At 56.0% G+C, this 20000-nt stretch overlaps 1 protein-coding gene across 1 annotated transcript in view; it reads right to left on the bottom strand.

Moving 5' to 3' along the window:
- LOC126991533 (uncharacterized) overlaps nucleotides 1-5548 on the bottom strand; it is a 77134-nt gene extending 71586 nt beyond the window's left edge. The window contains exon 1 of the mRNA XM_050850274.1: nucleotides 5035-5548. Coding sequence (XP_050706231.1) covers nucleotides 5035-5169 — 135 coding nt within the window. The 5' untranslated portion in view covers nucleotides 5170-5548. The remainder of the gene's footprint in view (nucleotides 1-5034) is intronic.
- Nucleotides 5549-20000: the final 14452 nt, after the last annotated feature.

The following is a 20000-nucleotide window of genomic DNA, read 5'->3' on the forward strand; positions in this document are numbered from 1 at the left end:
GGAACTGCAGTTCGGGCATACAGCCACCGGGCGCGCCACACCTTCCCGGAGGCGGCGAACGCAGTCCCTCGTGGCGTGGTCCCTGCTGCACACGCCGCACAGCTCCTCTGTCCTCGTACACTGCCGCTGCCTGTGGCCGAAGGCCTGGCACTTGAAACAGCGCACAGGCTCCGGCACGTAGCGGCGGCAGTTGAATCGTCCCCAGCATCCGAGGTCCAGCGAGGCGGGGACACGTCCCCGCAGCGTCAGCTGCACGCTCCGGGTGGGCAGGCGTCGTCCGTGGCCGGCGTTGTAGTGGCACCTCACACAGCTGCAACGCAGGGGTGCGCCAACACCGGGTCCAATGGGAGGTGGGTAGGGTATCCAAGCAGGACACCCTTCACCGCCGCCTCCTTTTTCTCCAAGGTGATGCCGCGGGTCCGTCCAGCAGCAATCTCGTCCAGGGTGGTGGCGTGGTCCCAGTCCCACGCACGGATGAGGAGGTCCCCCGCGCGGGAGACCGTCACCCGGAGTCGCAGCTTCCGCTCGTCCTCCATCCACCGAATGGCCTGGTAGTGGGTGCTGAAGTCCGAAGACACCAGCCTCCACTCCGGCAGGGGTCCGCTCGATCGGTCCTCCCCGCCGTCCTCGTGAAGCGTCCTCCTTCGGGCCCGCTTGCTCTGCACGCGGGTCCATCCGTCCCCGTCGTCAGGAGCGGACTCCGTGGGCCGCTTCCTTCTAGCCGCCATAGCAGAGGCGGGAGCTGAAAGCTCAACCGGGCCGTCTGCAGGGGCAAGTCAGGGAGAGCAGCAGTGAGGAGAGAGGGTCTGCACTCACTGCTGTCTGCGCCGGAACTCTTGTGTGAACTGTGGGGCGGTGGGTGGTGGTGGTGGTGGGTTTTTGAGGGTTGTTAGCCCTCGCGGGCTATATGCCATAGGCTGGCCCGCCTCTATCTTGATCATCACTCCGGCCAGAGCGCGTCTCGCCGTGGGTCTCGTCGCGGGCACTTTATCGGGAAACCGGGCCTCCTGTGAGTCCGCGCTGCTCCGAGGGCTTCGTAAAGCACCGTCAGGATGGGGTTCTCATACAGGTGCTCTCGGCCCTTCAGCTCTGCCTCTGCGTGGTTCTCGATGAGGCCCCTTAGGGCCCTCAGCATGGTGTACAACTCCACCCTTGTGAGCGTGACCGCGGGGGCGAAATGAGCCTCCCAGTTCGCCCCAGGGGGGCCTGCGCAAAGGTTCGGGTCAGGGGCGGCAGTCTCTGCGTCCGCGGTTGTCGTCCTCGGCGTTTGGGTCTCCTGGGCTGCTGTCTCTGGGGTCGACTGGGCCGCCGCATCCTCGGTCGGCGGAGGAGCGGTCTGGCAGGCCCTACCTCTCTTCTTCCAGGTCGTCTGGGTAATGGCCTCTTCCTGCTGTGGCGGGGCGGGGTCGTCAGTGTCGATGGCGGCCTCCTCTTGTCTTGGCGGGGCAGCGTCGTCAGTGGTGGTGGCGGCGTGTTCAAGTGATGTCAGTGGCGGTGGGCTGGCAGGTGCTGGTGCAAGGACCACCACGTCCATCCTTGGGTTCGGAGAGGGTGAAGCAGAGGGAGCTGCTTGGGAAACAGCCTGGTTCTTTGGGGGCAAGGTGTCTATAGCACCCGAGGGCCGAGGGGGGAGCCTCCTCAGTCGTTCGGGGCAGCCCTTGAACCAGGCGTGGTGTCTCCCGCCACAGTTCGGACATCGTGCAGCCCGGACATTGCCGGTCCTCAGTGTATCAATACACTTCGAGGAGGGATGTTTCCCGCTGCACACGCCGCAGAGAGCACCGGTCCTGCAGTACTTCTGCACATGGCCAAAGGCCTGGCAATTGAAGCACCGCAGGGGCTCCGGGGTGAACCTCCTGACGGAGAAGACACCCCAGACGCCTAGGTCAAGGGACGACGGGAGAGACCCCCGAAACGTCACCTCGACCTGCCGCGTGGGCTCTCTGCGACAGTGACCCGCGTTGTATGTACACCTCCTTGCGAAGGTGACGCGCGGGTCCTCCTGGATCGGTCGGAGGGACTGGCCAAGAGGGTACCGCGAAACGATACCCCGCGACCTGCCCTCGACCTCTCCAAGGTTGATGCCGTCAGTGGTTTCCCTGCTCAGACGAGCAAGGGAAAAAGCAGCTTCCTCATCCAGGGGTTTGATATAGATCGCACCCCCAGACTTCTCCTGCACCCGTACCCGAAGGCCCGGGTGCTCTCTCTCCAGCCGTCGAACGGCGTGGAAGGGGCTCACTTCTTCGTGGTGGAGTATGGTGTATACTCGGTGGTCAGGGGCCGGTGGTGGTGTCGGGGCTCGTCGGCGTCTCTTCTGGACGCGGGTCCAGCCGTCCTCCTCTCCCACGGGTGGGGAGAGTTGGAGGCGCTTCTTCGGGCAAGGTCGGGCCATGGTGAGTCAGGTGAGGAGAGGAGGAGAGCTCCTTCCTCGACCGCTGCTGAGCTTCCAATCAGTGAGTGTTGCTTTAATTTTGCTTTAATAGTTTATTGATAACTTTTACATAAGATACAAAAATAAAAATAAACATGAAAATTACAAAAATAAGCGGTTACCAAAGCAGGCTCTAAACAAGCAGCCTGCCCGATGTACGATACATAGTTGGCACTAGTTACAATTGGACAAGATTACACATGGATGAAATGTCTTTTTATTCAGTGGTCACCGGCGTAGTAGCTTTCGAGCTCAGCGTCGGTGAGGTCTCTGTCTGCGTTGAGGAAGAAGTCGTCGTCCACGTCTCCGACGTCGACCTCGTCCTCCGAGACGTCTTCCTCCTCGTAAGTCGCCCACTCAACCTCCTGCCTGTGGTCGAAGTGACGTGGGGGGTTACCCAGTGGGCGGGCCGTGCGGATGGAGGCTGGGAGCGGCTTCCCTTCACGGAGTGTCCTCCTCACTAAGGGGAGGGCTGTCTCGTGCGGGATCCTCTCGAACCTAGCCTCCTCCTCTTGTTCAGTGAGGTGCTCGTAGCGGATCAGGAGATCCACCAACTCGCCCTCACTGAAATTGTAGGTCCGTGGGGTCTGGGTCGCCTGGCAGCTGCCGGGGGCCTCAGGTGCTGGCTCCACTGCAGTCGCCAGCGCGTCCACCGTCTCAGTGTCTGGTCCCTGGTCCTCTTTGTCTTCTTCGGCGCGGGTACATCTGGGGACACTACTGGGGTGTCACCTCGGCGGTCGCCAGCCGTCTCCGTTCTCGTCGGCCGTGGTGGGTCCACCTCCATCTCCTAGCAGGAGACTTTGGTGTCAGGACGCTCAGTTCCGTGGGTCCGTCCTCCTCTTCCGTCTGCGGCGCCTCCTCTTTCCTCCTTCACCGTGGGTGGCGTCCTCTCCTCCGTGGGCGGCTGCCTTGGCCGCTGCTGCCAGGTCCGCCGAAGACGTCGTCCTCTGCAGCTTGGCTCCCGGGATTCTGCGGAGTCGAGCGGGCACCTGCGGTTCAGGCATGGTGACCTGAACTGCAGTTGGGGCACACAGCCACCGGGCGCGCCACGCCTTCCCTAAGGCGGCGAACGCAGTCCCTCGTGGCGTGGTCCCCGCTGCACGCCGCACAGCTCCTTCGTCCTGGTACACTGCCGCTGCCTGTGGCCGAAAGCCTGGCACTTGTAACAGCGCACAGGCTCCGGCACGTAGCGGCGGCAGGTAAAGCGTCCCCACCATCCGAGGTCCAGCGAGGCGGGGACACGTCCCCGCAGCGTCAGCTGCACGCTCCGGGTGGGCAGGCGTCGTCCGTGGCCGGCGTTGTAGTGGCACCTCCTGCAGCTGCAACGCAGGGTGCGCCAACACCGGGTCCAATGGGAGATGGGATGGGTATCCAAGCAGGACACCCTTCACCGCCGCCTCCTTTTTCTCCAGGGTGATGCCGCGGGTCCGTCCAGCAGCAATCTCGTCCAGGGTGGTGGCGTGGTCCCAGTCCCACGCACGGATGAGGAAGTCCCCCGCGCGGGAGACCGTCACCCGGAGTCGCAGCTTCCGCTCGTCCTCCATCCACCGAATGGCCTGGTAGTGGGTGCTGAAGTCCGAAGACACCAGCCTCCACTCCGGCAGGGGTCCGCTCGATCGGTCCTCCCCGTCGTCCTCGTGAAGCGTCCTCCTTCGGGCCCGCTTGCTCTGCACGCGGGTCCATCCGTCCCCGTCGTCAGGAGCAGACTCCGTGGGCCGCTTCCTTCTTGCCGCCATAGCAGAGGCGGGAGCTGAGAGCTCAACCGGGCCGTCTGCAGGGGCAAGTCAGGGAGAGCAGCAGTGAGGAGAGAGGGTCTGCACTCACTGCTGTCTGCGCCGGAACTGTGTGAACTGTGGGGCTTGCTTTAATAGTTTATTGATAACTTTTACATAAGACATAATAATAAAAATAAACATGAAAATTACAAAAATAATCGGTTATCAAAGCAGGCTCTCAATAAACAGCCTGCCCGATGTACAGTACATAGGTTACACAGGATACAAATGTTCACAAATACACAGGGGAAAATGTCATATTATTCACTGGTCACCGGCGTAGTAGCTTGCGAGCTCTTCGTCGGTGAGGTCTCTGTCTGCATTCAGGAAGAGGTCTTCGTCCACGCCTCCGACGTCGACCTCTTCCTCCGAGACGTCATCCTCCTCGTATGTCGCCCACTCTACCTCCTGTTTGTGGTCGAAGTGACATGGGAGGTTACTTAGTGGGCGGGCCGTGCGGATGGATTCCGGGAGCGGCTTCCCTTCACGGAGTGTCCTCCTCATTAAAGGGAGGGCTGTCTCGTGCGGGATCCTCTCGAACCTGGCCTCCTCCTCTTGCTCAGTGAGGTGCTCGTAGCGGATCAGAAGATCCACCAGCTCGCCCTCACTGAAGGTGTAGATCCGTGGGGTCTGGGTCGCCTGGCAGCTACTGGGGGCCTCGCGGGGTGCTGGCTCCTCCGTAGTCGTCGGCGCGTCCCTCGTCTCAGGTGTCTGGTCCCTGGTCCTCTTTTTCTTCTTGCTGGCGGGTACCTCCGGGGACACAGCTGGGGGTGTCACCTCAGCGGTCACCGCTGCAGTCTCCGTCCTCGTCAGACGTGGTGGGTCCACCTCCATCTCCCTAGCGGGAGACTTTGGTGTCGGGACGCTCTGCTCCGTGGGTCCCGGCTTCCTCCTCCGTCTGCGGCGCCTCCTCTTCCGTTCTTCTCCGTGGGGTGTCGTCCTCTCCTCCGTGGGCGGCTGCATAGGCCGCGCTGCTGCCGGGTCCGCCGAAGACGTCGTCCTCCGCAGCTTGGCACCCGGGATTCTGCAGAGCCGAGCGGGGCACCTGCGGTTCCAGGCATGGTGCCCGGAACTGCAGTTCGGGCACACAGCCACCGGGCGCGCCACACCTTCGCGAAGACGGCGAACGCAGTCCCTCGTGGCGTGGTCCCTGCTGCACACGCCGCACAGCTCTTCCGTCCTGGTACACTGCCGCTGCCTGTGGCCGAAGGCCTGGCACTTGTAACAGCGCACAGGCTCCGGCACATAGCGGCGGCAGGTAAAACGTCCCCAGCATCCGAGGTCCAGCGAGGCGGGGACACGTCCCCGCAGCGTCAGCTGCACGCTCCGGGTGGGCAGGCGTCGTCCGTGGGGCCAGCGTTCGCTCTATATATGCAGAGGCAGAGGCTGCGGTGGTGGGTCCTTGGGTGATAGGCTGGCTCCTGCCGTCTACTTCCGGACGGCCCAGTGACGTTGGGTTAGCCTCAACACTGTACTAGGCTCTAGCATATGCAGACAGCTCCAAGAGACCCTCCAATAGGGCTAGATATATGCACTGCCTGACGGGGGCGGGCAAGCGCGGGACTAGGAGGCGGCGCACGCGCAGGACGCAGACCACCGCTCCTCCCCCGGCCGCCAAAACTATAAAAACCAGAAACGGCTGGCTGGCTGGCTGGCGTCAATGGACGAAATTAAACGAACAATCAAATCATTTAAAAACAACACTCCGGGTGAATCAATAACTAAACATATTCTGGAAAACCTACCTGAAATTGCCCTAGAAAAGCTACTGGTGATCGTTATTCACACATTATCAATGGGATACTTCCCAGAAAAATTTACAACAGCTGGTATCAAATGATTGCCAAAAGAAAATTCAGACAACGCAAACCCAATAAATTATAGACCAATATCTTTACTCGAAGTCACAGGAAAAATACTAAAGAAAATTATTAACATAAGATTACGAAAGCTCTTGGAAACAAAAAACATCTTGAAAGACTCTCACCACGGATTCAGAACAAAAAGAGGAACTGATACAGCACTCACAGTAATTCACGAAACCGCAGCACACCACATCCCGAAAACAGCAATGCTACTTAGTACTTCGAGACATAAGCAAAGCCTTCGACAAAGTATGGCTGCAAGGTCTACAATACAAGATAGGCCTTCTACACATCCCACACATCACCAAAATTTTTCTAAACAACTTTATCACCGACAGGAAAGCCAAGATAAGAGTTACCCACTACACAGGCCCAGCATTCACACTGAAAGCAGAAGTCCCTCAGTGGAGCGCTCTGTCACCAACGTTATTCACGATTTACACCAATGATCTACCAGAGCCAGCAATAGACTGCACAAACATACAATATGCAGATGATATAACTCAAATAATATGTTATGCAGGGAAGTCAAGAACATTAATGGCCAGCAGGGTCCAAAGCGAGATTATGAAAATAAACAAGTATGAGAACAAACGGAAAATCAAAACCAACAAGAATAAATTTGAAATAGTTCCACTGGCGGTAACAAAGAAAAACAAGATAACAATTGATGGCACACCAATAAACTACGCAGAAAAAGGGAAAATACTAGGACTCACTCTAAGCAGAAATGGAATAGAGCACCATGTGAATGAAATAAAGAACAAAGCATTATTGGCACTAACAGAACTATACAGATTTAGAAACTTACCAACAAAAATCAAAATACACCTTATCAAAACACTTGTACTACCAATACTACGATACCGACACATACCACTAATAACACTCAGCGACAAAAACACAATGAAATTACAAAAGGTGCAGAATCAAGCTCTAAGGTTCGCAAATAACGAACGATTCCCCTATACAAAATCAACAAAAGAAATGCACGAAGAAGCAAAACTAGATCCCGTAAACTACCACATACACATGCAGGCGGAGAAAACATTCATCAAGATGACATCCATGCATAGCCCGCAATTCACGAGCATAACAGAAAACTACGAGTCACAAAAAGCACGCATGGTTTAAAAAGGCAAAAAAATATATTGGACAGAGAACCACCGAGAAAAAAGTACACATCGTAAAACAAAAGCGAACACGCAAGGCAAATAAATAAAACACATAAGATAACAAGAAAACAGAGCGACACTAGATACAACATATTTAATGACTAAATAAAGAACTAAGCAAGGCGGACAGCCCGCCACCTTTTAACCTCTCACTTTACTTCAACATCACTTCAAAAACTTTACTATACCTATACTCTTATTTCACCACACCCTAATCTATCCTACATCTTAAGTTAAGTTAAGACTCAACTGTTCTGTTCGTCCGTAGCCATGGCCCGTACCAAGCAGACTGCCAGGAAATCCACCGGTGGCAAGGCGCCCGCAAGCAGCTGGCCACCAAGGCCGCTCGCAAGTCGGCCCCGGCCACCGGAGGAGTCAAGAAGCTTCACCGCTACAGGCCCGGGACCGTGGCCCTCCGTGAGATCCGCCGCTACCAGAAGAGCACCGAGCTCCTCATCAGGAAGCTGCCCTTCCAGCGTCTGGTGCGCGAGATCGCCCAGGATTTCAAGACCGATCTCCGCTTCCAGTCCTTTGCCGTCATGGCTCTGCAGGAAGACTCCGAGGCCTACCTCGTCGGTCTCTTCGAGGACACCAACCTCTGCGCCATCCACGCCAAGCGTGTCACCATCATGCCAAAGGACATCCAGCTGGCCCGTCGCATTCGCGGCGAGCGTGCCTAAGCAGGCGTTGCCCGTCTGAGTACTACAATCTGCTCACACTATATCTAGGCCCTTTTCAGGGCCAAAGTCACTTTCCGGGAGAGTTTAGACAGACACTGGGGCGGGCAGGGGGAGGAGGAGGAGGAGGAGGAGGATCACTGGCTTGCCTTTCCACATATCCTTCTGCTTCATAATCTCATATCAATTGATTGGGGGCTTTGATTTCTCTCTTAACTTATTTCAACTGGCGGGTGCACAGTAGGGATTATGTGGGGACTACATGCAGGCAGGAAGACAGGAATTACCAGAACAAGTAAATAAATATAAACGGAGGGCGGAATCACTAACTACTGATGACGGCTGCTATGTAGGCATATATCGCTCATCGTGATCCCCTGCAGCTGACAACAAACGACCGAGAAGCACTGGCGATTTCAAGCCTTGGTCGCGGTTTCGCGAGCACTGGCGGGACTCAGTCCGCTTATTGATGCCATGCATCCCTTGGTGGGTCAGCTCAGTGAGTGTGAGAGAGAGAGAGAGAGCGGGAGGGACTAACCGTCTTCGTTCTCTTTCGGGAAATAGTTTGTGGCTCCGATGGAGCCGGTTCTTTTCCAGTGCAAGCAAGTTGGTGGGTTGCTTATTTGGAGGAGGTGAACTTGGTGACGGCCTTGGTGCCTTCGGACACGGCGTGCTTGGCCAGCTCACCGGGCAGGAGGAGACGGACGGCCGTCATAAGAACATAAGAACATAAGAACGCAGGAGTCTGCAAGAGGCCGGTAGGCCTGTACGAGTCAGCTCCTTTGACCCTAAGCTCCCGTGTATCTAACCCCACCTATTATCGCTGTCCATGAATTTATCTAGTCTATTTTTGAATGTGACAATTGTATTGGCACTCACCACATGACTGCTAAGCCTATTCCACTCATCCACCACCCTGTTAGTAAACCAATTTTTGCCTATGTCCCTGTTGAATCTGAATTTATCCAGTTTAAACCCGTTACTTCGTGTCCTACCCGGTTCTCTTACCAACAAAACCTTATGAATGTCTCCCTTATTAAAGCCCTTCATCCATTTATAAACCTCGATCATGTCTCCACGCACCCTTCGCCTTTCTAGAGAATGCAAGTTTAACTGTTTGAGTCTTTCCTCGTATGGCAAGTTTCTCAACCACTGAATCATCTTAGTCATCCTCATCTGCACCGATTCTAACATTTTGATATCCATTCTATAGTAGGGTGACCAGAACTGAACCGCATAGTCAAGATGAGTCTAACTAATGCTAAATATAGTTTGAGGAAGACTTCAGGGCTTCTGTTGCTTACGCTCCTTGAAATAAATCCCAGTACCCTATTAGCTCGATTTCTAGCTTGAATGCATTGTGCCCTTGGACGGAGATCAGAGCTCACTAAGACCCTAAATTCCTCGCACCCAGACCTACTTATGAGAGTGTCATTTAAGCAATAGTTATGTGAGGGTTGTTCCTACCTACACTCAGAATACTGCACTTCCTACATTGAACTCCATCTGCCATTTATCCGCCCAGTCATATAATCTGTTGAGTTCACCTTGGAGAATACTAGCGTCCTGATCCGACTCAATTACTCTACCGATCTTCGTATCATCTGCAAATTTACTAACATCACTACTAATTCCTGTGTCTAAGTCATTGATATAAATAATAAACAAAAGTGGACCTAATACCGAACCTTGTGGGACCCCACTCGTAACACATCCCCAGTCAGATCTTTTACCATTGATTTGCACTCTTTGCTTCCTATTGCTAAGCCACGCCTTGACCCAGTTCAAAACTTTACCCTCTACTCCGTGAGCCTGTAATTTAAGCAACAGTCGTTGGTGAGGAACTTTGTCAAACGCTTTACTAAAATCAAGATAGATTACATCATAATTTTCATCTCTGTCAACCGCCTCAAATACTTTATTGTAGAAGGAAAAGAGATTGGTGAGGCATGACCTACCTTTTGTGAACCCATGCTGCGAGTCGTGAATTAAGCTATGTTTCTCTAAATGCTCCCGAATGTTCCTGGCTATTATGGACTCCAGCATCTTCCCTATAACCGATGTTAAGCTAATTGGGCGATAGTTTGAAGCAACTGACCTGTCCCCTTTTGAAAATCGGCGTCACATTAGCTACTTTCCATAGGCTCGGCACATAGTATTTACCGACATCTTAAAGATGTCGGTTAGTGGGTCACTGATTATATCACCTAGCTCCTTTAATACCCTCGGAAATATCCCGTCAGGACCTGGCGACTTGTTCTTCTTAAGCTTATCTATCTCATCCTGAACTACTTGCCTGGTAATGATTATATCCCTCAATTTATCGCCATCCCGCCCTCGTACACCTGAACTCTTTCCGGTATAGTCGTTCGATCCTCCTGTGAATACTGAAAGGAAGTAGTCGTTCAACAATGTGCTCATATTTTCGTAATTTTCTACTAGCTCCCCTGTGTTTGTTTTCAGCGGTCCAATTTTCTCCAGTGTTTTGTTCTATACATCTGAAAGAAGCCCTTAGGATTACTTTTCGCCTCATTTGCTACTTTGATCTCATAGTTCTTTTGCTATCCTGGTGTTTTCTTAACTAATCTAGATAGTTCGACGTACCGGCCCCTGAGATGTGTTTCCCCATTCTTTATTTTCTGATAAATTCCTTCTTTAACCCAATCTCGTGTTTTAGTCCACGAGTCATCCACTTAGGATCATTGTTTTCTTTTCTAAGTGTTCGCTGTGGTATATGCTGTTCTTGCCCTCTACTATTACTCTAACTAAATTATTGTAAGACATTTCTACCTGGTTCTCCTGGCTCTCAATCCGCAGTTCTGGCCCTCATGAATCCTAAATTATCCCAGTTTACCCCTTCAAGATGTCTTCGAAGCCCTCGTAGTTTGCTCTTCTAAAATCTGGCACTAACACTGGGTTTGGATCACGGGTTACCGCCCAGTCTAACCTAAAACGAACCGTTCTGTGATCACTATTTCCTAACTCTCCGCCACCTCCAACTCACGTAGCAAGTTCCATTATTGGTTAGGACTAAGTCTAATATGTTATCTCCTCTGGTAGGCTCAGTAACTACCTGCTTAAGGAAATTATCTTGTATAACTTCAAGAAAGTCCTCGGCTTCCAGGTCACCCACTAGATCTTCCCAGTCTATCTTCCTATAATTAAAGTCCCCCCATTACGCAGACATTTCTACTCATACTCGCCCTGCCAATCTCCTGTAGTAATATACTCGTGTCCTGCCTGTTAAGGTTGGGTGGCCTGTATATAACTCCTAGAGTTAGTTTTCTTTCCTTTGTAAACGTCCACCCAAACTGATTCTGAATCCATGTTAGTTTTGACTGAGTTGTTAACTAAACATTTAAGTGAGTCTTTAACATATAGCGCAACTCCACCTCCCTTTCTGCCCTTCTGTCTTTGTGAAACATCTGATAACCCGTTATTTCAAATTCTGACCTAAAATTTCTATTAGCAAAGTCTATCCATGTCTCAGTGATCGCTATTATGTCAAAATTTTCTGAACAAGCTTCACCCCTTAGTAAGTCTATCTTGTTTCTGAGGCTCCTGCTGTTAGTATAGAAGATTCTTAGCCCGTCCTCTGTTACTCCTCTAGAATTACTTCTAAGCTGCCTGGTTATATTATGAGCTAGATGTCCTCCCATTACTCCTCCCATTGCTCCCATTACTCCTCCCCCTCGCCTATACTAAAAATCCCTCAGGGTACCAAGTGCTCGCTCAAGGAGTCTGAGAGCCTCAACACCTTGAACGTCAAGTGTATCCCGTCACGGGCGTAGAGGGCGTCGTTGCCAAAGAAGAGGTCCCAATTGTCGACGAACAGCCACCCATTGCGCTCGCAGTGCTCAGCAAGTCTGCTGTTCACTGCTATCGCCCTGGACAGCCATCCATCGCCAACGCCCTCCTTGGCAGGACGCCACACACTACTGGTGACCCACCAGCGTCACGTATCCTGCCTAACAATTCTCTAAAACGCCTGAGAAGGTCCTCGCTTGGCACGAGAAACGTCGTTTCCGCCACAGCTGAGAAAGACAATGGGGTTCGATCCTCGCTTGCCATACACGCCTCAATCCTGTCTGATATATGGCCCACCCCTGCCCCTGAAACACACCCTCGTCCTGTTCTTATCCTTGGAGCAAAAAACCTGTCAACATAACGAACCTGACTATCACCAACAACAAGAACCCGACGGTCGGAAGGGGGCCAGGAGGGTGGGTGAAGGGGAGGGAGAGCAGGAAGGGAGGGAGGGACCTGCTGTGAAGAACGAGGAGAAATTGTGGAAGAGGTGGAAGGTGGAAAGGGGAGGAGGAGGAAGAGGAAGAAGGAGAAAGGGAGGTGAGGTGGAGGGAGGAATGGACGAGGAGAGGGAGGAGGAAGGGGAAAGGGAGGGTAAGGGACAGGTGTTGGAGGAGGGACGAGCGAGGAGGCGGAGGACAAGGAGGAGAAAGAGGGAGAGGAGGAGGAGGGGAGAGTGGGCGGGAAGAGGGAGAGGGGGACGGAAGAGGAAGGCGAGGAATTTGAGGCGGAGGAGGAGGAGGGGGAGGGGGAGGAGGAGGAGGAGGAGGAGGAAGGAGGAGTAGGTGAAAGGGAGAGTGAGGTGGGGGAGGGAGGGACGGACGAGGAGAGGGAGGAGGAAGAGGGGGAAGGGGAAGGTGAAGGACAGGTGGCTGAGGGAGGGACGAGAGAGGAGGCGGAGGACAAGGAGGAGAAAGAGGGAGAGGAGGAGGAGGAGGAGGAGGGTGGGCGGGGAGAGGGGAGAGGGGGGACGGAGGAGGAAGGCGAGGAGGAGGAGGAGGAGGAGGAGGAGGAGGAGGAGGAGGAGGAGGAGGAAGAAGAGGAGAAGGAGGGGTGGGAAGCGGGGAGATCGGAGATGGTCGAGGAGGAGGAGGAGGAGGAGGATGGGAGGGGCTGCTGTGTGGTTGAAGACAATACTAGAGGGGAGGAGGACGAGGAAGAGGAGGAAGAGGAGGGGGAGGAGGACGAGGAAGAAGAGGAAGAGGAAGGGGAGGAGGAGGAGGCGGGGCTTGTTGCTGCTGCACTAACCAGTAAGTGTACCTGGGCGGCGAGAGTCGTAACCCTATTCTCTAACTCTATGATCCTCTGATCATCCTTCTGAGTCTTAACGCAGAACCTACAAACGTCCTTGGAAAGAAAGTACTGCTTGGCCATGCGAAGGCCACACCCAGAACAACGCTTGAGGGACGTCATGGTGAAGATATGGGCGAGGCAAGACGGAAACAATTAGGCGCGTTAAGACGATAACAAAGTACGCAGCTGCGGTGAGGTCGTCAGGTCAAAAATGTGTATCTAGGAAAACAAACCAACAGCTGGGGTGAGGTCGTCAGGTCAAAAATGTGTATCTAGGAAAACAAACCACAGCTGCTGTGAGGTCGCAGTCAGGTCAATTCCCCGGGGAAAAGGGTGTGTCTCGGGTAAAAAGGCGCGGTTATGGTCTGGATCTCCCGACTGGTGATGGTGGAGCGCTTGTTGTAATGGGCCAGGCGAGAGGCCTCGGCGGCGATGCGCTCGAAGATGTCGTTCACAAAGGAGTTCATGATGGACATGGCCTTGGAGGAGACGCCGGTGTCGGGGTGGACCTGCTTGAGCACCTTGTAGATGTAGATGGAGTAGCTCTCCTTCCTCCTGCGCTTCTTCTTCTTGTCACCCTTGGCGATGGCCTTCTGGGCCTTGCCAGCCTTCTTGGCGGCCTTTCCTGATGCTTTGGGGGGCATGTCTGCTTCTTCGTTCCCAGACGGCGAGCGAATGTTGCCGGGCCGCCTTTCCATTCCATTCCATTTAAGATTGACCATGGGTGGCCCCAGGGGAAACGGGCCCTAGTCTATTGACGGCCCGTTAGGTGTATTGAAAAAAATTAGCGAGGTGGCGTGTATCGTTTGACGAGCTGTTCCAGGGCCGCCTCTCCGAGGTGGAAGAGGAGTTCAGGGGCAGAGTGGCCCTCAGGGTTTGGGGTCAGGTCTCTCGTGAGCGGGCATTCTAGGATGTAATGTAGTAGCGGGCAATCTTGTTCTTCGTTACAGTGCTCGCATTCCCTCCATCTGACGTCTTCAGGATCGAGCTCTGAGAGGCATTTGTAGCCGAGACGCAGGCGGTGCAGCTGGATACTGATGGGGCGAGGGTGGGTGATACCTACTCGCCAGCGGCCCATGTCCGTAGCAGCCGCGTACCAGCAGCCTGAAGGGGAGCCCTGTGTTACACAGTGCTCCAGTGCAGCAGCGATGCTTCACCCAGCATTCGAAAGCAAGGTGGTTCTGAGGTGGCTGAGACTGGGGGGCAGGTGGATGTTAACTGCAGGGAGGAGGGTAGCATCTTTCGCCGCTGCATCAGCTGCCTCGTTGCCCTCAACACCCGAGTGGCTTGGCAACCAGACAAGTGTTGCGCGTCGGCCAGCAGCCTCTAAGGCCCCCAGAGTTCACCAAATGGAGGTGATGAGGCTCAAGGAGCAGCCCGCTCGTGAGGGCGAGCAATGCAAGCTCGTAGCGGGAGCCTCCGCCGCCGCCACAGCCACGGGTAACAGCCGGCGAGCAGCGACGGAGGCACGGGCTCTCTGGGCAGGCGCCCAGCAGACACCCGTAGCGGTGCACGGGCGAGCAGCCGACCGATCGACTTGACTGCCGCGGTGGGGCCCTAGGCGAGGATGACCAAGCGGGTCAACCACGCCGCAGCAGAAGGACCCCCCGGCTGCTCGCCCGAGGAGTGCTGGCGGTCCACTGCCGCACCCGGATTCCCCCCTTTATGGCGGCGCCGCTCGATCGGGATCGCGGGGACGCGTGGCGGCGCGCGCTCCCATTGGCAGGCTCGCCGGGCCGTCCCCGCCCTCCGATCCTGCGCTGCACTATATATAGGGCGAAAAAGCACGCGAGTGGACCGCCAGCACTCCTCGGGCGAGCGGCCGGGGGGTCCTTCTGCTGCGGCGTGGTTGACCCGCTTGGTCATCCTCGCTTAGGGCCCCACCGCGGCAGTCAAGTCGATCGGTCGGCTGCTCGCCCGTGCACCGCTACGGGTGTCTGCTGGGCGCCTGCCCAGAGAGCCCGTGCCTCCGTCGCTGCTCGCCGGCTGTTACCCGTGGCTGTGGCGGCGGCGGAGGCTCCCGCAACGAGCTTGCATTGCTCGCCCACACGAGCGGGCTGCTCCTGAGCCAGAGCTCGGAGGGCCCGTTCCTTCGTCGCTGCCCCCCGGTTTATACCCGTGGCTGAGGCGGCGACGGAAGGGCTCCCCCACCCGCCGCACGCCCGCGGCGGGTTCCCCTCTGCGACGGGCCGTCCACAGTGACAAAGGCCCGTTCCCCCTTTTTAGGGGGTAAACCTAAAAGCAAGCAAGCAAGCAACCGGCCACCGAGGAAGAAGAAGAAGAAGAGGACGAGCGGTTGAAGAAGAATATACGACTGGCGCGCCTTCCCATTGGCTGCCGCCACAGGGGGCTGCGCACGCAGCGTTGGAGTATCCTGACAAAAAAGAAGCCGAGCCTGGAAGCAGCCACTGGCCTCCCAGTCTTCCTATTGGCTCTCGCTCCTGGAGGTGCGCGCGCAACCTGCATCCCACCATCGCAGGCTCTCGGTCGAGCCTGACCGTGTCGCCCCGCCCACCACAGTTCCAGCGCAGACAGCAGTGAGTGCAGACCCTCTCTCCTCACTGCTGCTCTCCCTGACTTGCCGCTGCAGACGGCCCGGTTGAGCTTTCAGCTCCCGCCTCTGCTATGGCGGCAAGACGGAAGCGGCCCACGGAGTCTGCTCCTGACGACGGGGACGGATGGACCCGCGTGCAGAGCAAGCGGGCCCGAAGGAGGACGCTTCACGAGGACGGCGGGGAGGACCGATCGAGCGGACCCCTGCCGGAGTGGAGGCTGGTGTCTTCGGACTTCAGCACCCACTACCAGGCCATTCGGTGGATGGAGGACGAGCGGAAGCTGCGACTCCGGGTGACGGTCTCCCGCGCGGGGGACTTCCTCATCCGTGCGTGGGACTGGGACCACGCCACCACCCTGGACGAGATTGCTGCAGGACGAACCCGCGGCATTACCCTGGAGAAAAAGGAGGCGGCGGTGAAGGGTATCCTGCTTGGGTACCCTACCCACCTCCCACTGGACCCGGTGTTGGCGCACCCCTGCGTTGCAGCTGCAGTGAGGTGCCACTACAACGCCGGCCACGGACGACGCCTGCCCACCCGGAGCGTGCAGCTGACGCTGCGGGGACGTGTCCCCGCCTCGCTGGACCTCGGTTGCTGGGGACGTTTTACCTGCCGCCGCTATGTGCCGGAGCCTGTGCGCTGTTACAAGTGCCAGGCCTTCGGCCTGAGCAGCGGCAGTGTACCAGGACGGAGGAGCTGTGCGGCGTGTGCAGCAGGGAACACGCCACGAGGGACTGCGTTCGCCGTCTTCGCGAAGGTGTGGCGCGCCCGGTGGCTGTGTGCCCGAACTGCAGTTCCGGGCACCATGCCTGGAACCGCAGGTGCCCCGCTCGGCTCTGCAGAATCCCGGGTGCTAAGCTGCGGAGGACGACGTCTTCGGCGGACCCGGCAGCAGCGCGGCCTATGCAGCCGCCCACTGAGGAAAGGACGACACCCCACGGAGAAGGACGGAAGAGGAGGCGCCGCAGACGGAGGAGGAAGCCGGGACCCACGGAGCAGAGCGTCCCGACACCAAAGTCTCCCGCTAGGGAGATGGAGGTGGACCCACCACGTCTAACGAGGACGGAGACTGCAGCGGTGACCGCTGAGGTGACACCCCCAGCTGTGTCCCCGGAGGTACCCGCCAGCAAGAAGAAAAAGAGGACCAGGGACCAGACACCTGAGACGAGGGACGCGCCGACGACTACGGAGGAGCCAGCACCCCGCGAGGCCCCCGGTAGCTGCCAGGCGACCCAGACCCCACGGATCTACACCTTCAGTGAGGGCGAGCTGGTGGATCTTCTGATCCGCTACGAGCACCTCACTGAGCAAGAGGAGGAGGCCAGGTTCGAGAGGATCCCGCACGAGACAGCCCTCCCCCTAGTGAGGAGGGCACTCCGTGAAGGGAAGCCGCTCCCTGAGTCCATCCGCACGGCCCGCCCACTGGATAACCTACCAAGCCACTTCGACCACAAACAGGAGGTTGAGTGGGCGACATACGAGGAGGATGCCGTCTCGGAGGATGAGGTCGATGTCGTAGAAGTGGACGACGACTTCTTCCTCAACGAAGACAGAGACCTCACCGACGCGGAGCTTGAAAGCTACTACGCCGGTGACCATTGAATAAAAAGACATCTCCCCCCACGTGAAATTCTGTGAACTTTGTATCAAATGTAATGTATGTACTGTACATCGGGCAGGCTGCTAGTTTAGAGCCTGCTTTGGTAGCTGATTATTTTTGTAATTTTTCATGTTTATTTTTTCTGTAATTCTTATGTAAAGGTTACCAATAAACTATTAAAGCAACCACCACCTCGACCGCGCTTCCCCATTGGTCCGCGCTCCACCCGGAGCGGGCCAGGCGCCGTGAGTGAAGATTGACAAAATACTCCACACTCCCTTCTGCTGCCACTTCTACTGCTGCCTTCAGGACTCTGCTGCTGACGCTACAGCTGCTGTCGCTGCTGCTGCTGCTGCTGCTGCTTCCTAATTCCCCGTTCTGGGCGACAAAGGAGAACCATTGACTCTGTCTTGATCTTGCCCCGGCAGACGCAAGTGACGTTCCCGCACGAGGCCGGATTGGAGGTAACCCCCCGGACTTGCGGAACGTTTCCTTGTGCTCTGCTGGACACGAGAGGTTCAGACAGGCTTTCCCTTCCACTACTACCTTTCTTTTCTTTCCGCTCTTGGTTGCGGGGCCTGGGGGACCTTAAAAGACCCCAGAAGTCCTAAAGCAAGAGCACCCTACGATGCCCTGGCGGAGCCCGTGATAGCGCGGGTCCAACGCTACGGGCGGGTGAGGTCACACTTTCTAATAGGGTTAGGACTAAGTCTGGGGGGCACCAGCTTGTAGCAGCTGGGTCACCATCTGAACAACCAGACCTAGCAGGCAGGGCCACCTCTCCCTAGAAAACGATGCCACCATGACTCGTGTCAAAATAAAACACCGCACCCCCAACACCGACACCCGTACCTCCCTCCTCGACATCCTCAGTCAACAGGATGTCTACGCCACCAGCGCCACACCCATCCCAGACGGATTCATCGTCACCACCAGCCTGGAGCGGGAGACGGACGTCATCTTCGGTGACGGATGCATGACAGCTCTGCGCAATGGCGGATTCCACCCAATCTTGCCCCCGGACCTAAAAGCTCAGCGGACCGTCCTGCTGTTTGGAGTTGACCCAGACATCAAGCGACGCGACCCGCCATGCATTCAGGCAGAGCTAGAGAAACACAACCTCTTCGCGGACGGGAACGTCGACATGGTGTACCCGTTCCCCTCTGCCCCCATCTTGAAAATTACTTTCACAAACAGTGCCGCAGCACTCAAATCAACTGAACAGGGGCTCAAGATGTTCAACCTGCGCATCCCCCCCCCACCAAATCCAGCAGGATTAATACATCCCCGTCACCACCTGCATGCGCTGCTATAAACTAGGCTCCCACACGTCAAAAGACTGCCCCAAACCTGCAAACTTCCTCCTCTGCTCAGAGTGCGGGACGGAGGGCCACCGGTTCGGCTCCTGCCCCTCCCAAGAGAAACATTGTCTGAACTGCGGGGGCAACCACCGTACCCTGGCATACAAATGCCCAGAACGACGCAAGGTGATCACGGCAACTAAGGAGGCCAATAAAACTAGCCAATCCCTCACCTACAGCGGGGCCGTTGCATCCGCCCCTCCTTTGCCGACGCTGGTGCCCGCCCTCCCCACCAACCTGCCCACCATTCTGCCCTCCACTATCAACACCATCATCACGTGCGTGACACACGCACACTTCCAAAACGCGATTTCGCCAGGGAGCTACGAGTCGTCGTTGAACTCTATTCTAACTGCGAACAACCTCCCATCCATCATCATCCCGGAGACTCCAGACTCCCAAAAACTGTTCGCCCCTGCCACTCAACCAGCACCTGCCCAAGTTCCTACCACTGCTGAGCCACCTCCTGCCCATGACCTGCTGACTGAAGATTCTCCACCCACTAGCCAGGCGGCCTCCCACTCCTCGGCACCAGCCTCCCCAGCAAGCACCACAACAACCCTACCACAATCCCCCACCACCTCTTCCCCCTCCACCTCCCCCCCCGCCTCCCCTCTCGTCACCCCTGCCCCTCATCAACCCAACTTTACGCCCGGCTCACGTAGTGCCTCTTTCGAATCCACCTCCGCGTCCGTCACGGAGCATGTCATTCATCACTCCCCCACACGCCCATCTGGCCCAGACCCCCGCGTGTACAAAGATAGACTAAGAAAAAATAAACCCACGAGCTGAAAATCGTACAACACAACGTCCTGAGCTGGACAATGCACAAATTCGGTTTAACCAATATATACAGGGATCTGGACCCCCACATCATACTCATCAATGGCCACGGCGTCTCTGACGGCGCCAGTTTCAAACTACATGGATACTCTGTCCACAGAAAAAACCACGCAAACGCTCATAATGATGGCACCGCGATCGCCATCAAACACGGCCTTCACTTCAAACTCATTGATGATTTCACTTCCGACGCCCTTGCAGTAGAACTGACCACACACACGGGCAAAATTATCGTCTCCACCCTCTATCAGCCCCCTTCAAGGAACTTCCTTCCCATACCCGATTTCACCAGAATCTTTCGGAGACAGATCCCTGTATATATGATTGCCGACCTGAACGCCAACCACCCAACACTCGGCTACACGCACACGAACACAAAAGGCCGACAGATCCAACACCTCATCACACACAGAACAATTCAACACATTGGACCCCACTTCCCCACATACATAGCCCACAACACAGCTACCACTCCAGACATCATCCTCACCAACAATCATACCTATCATAACATCGCCATCACTCAAGGCCCCATGACCATGAGTGACCACATCCCCGTCATCCTCACCCTCTCCACCAACCCAATACAGATCCCTACACGGCCCAGACCCCTCTTCT

Source organism: Eriocheir sinensis, unplaced genomic scaffold, assembly GCF_024679095.1.
Source record: "Eriocheir sinensis breed Jianghai 21 unplaced genomic scaffold, ASM2467909v1 Scaffold3, whole genome shotgun sequence".
In the NCBI taxonomy this organism is placed as follows: domain Eukaryota; kingdom Metazoa; phylum Arthropoda; class Malacostraca; order Decapoda; family Varunidae; genus Eriocheir; species Eriocheir sinensis.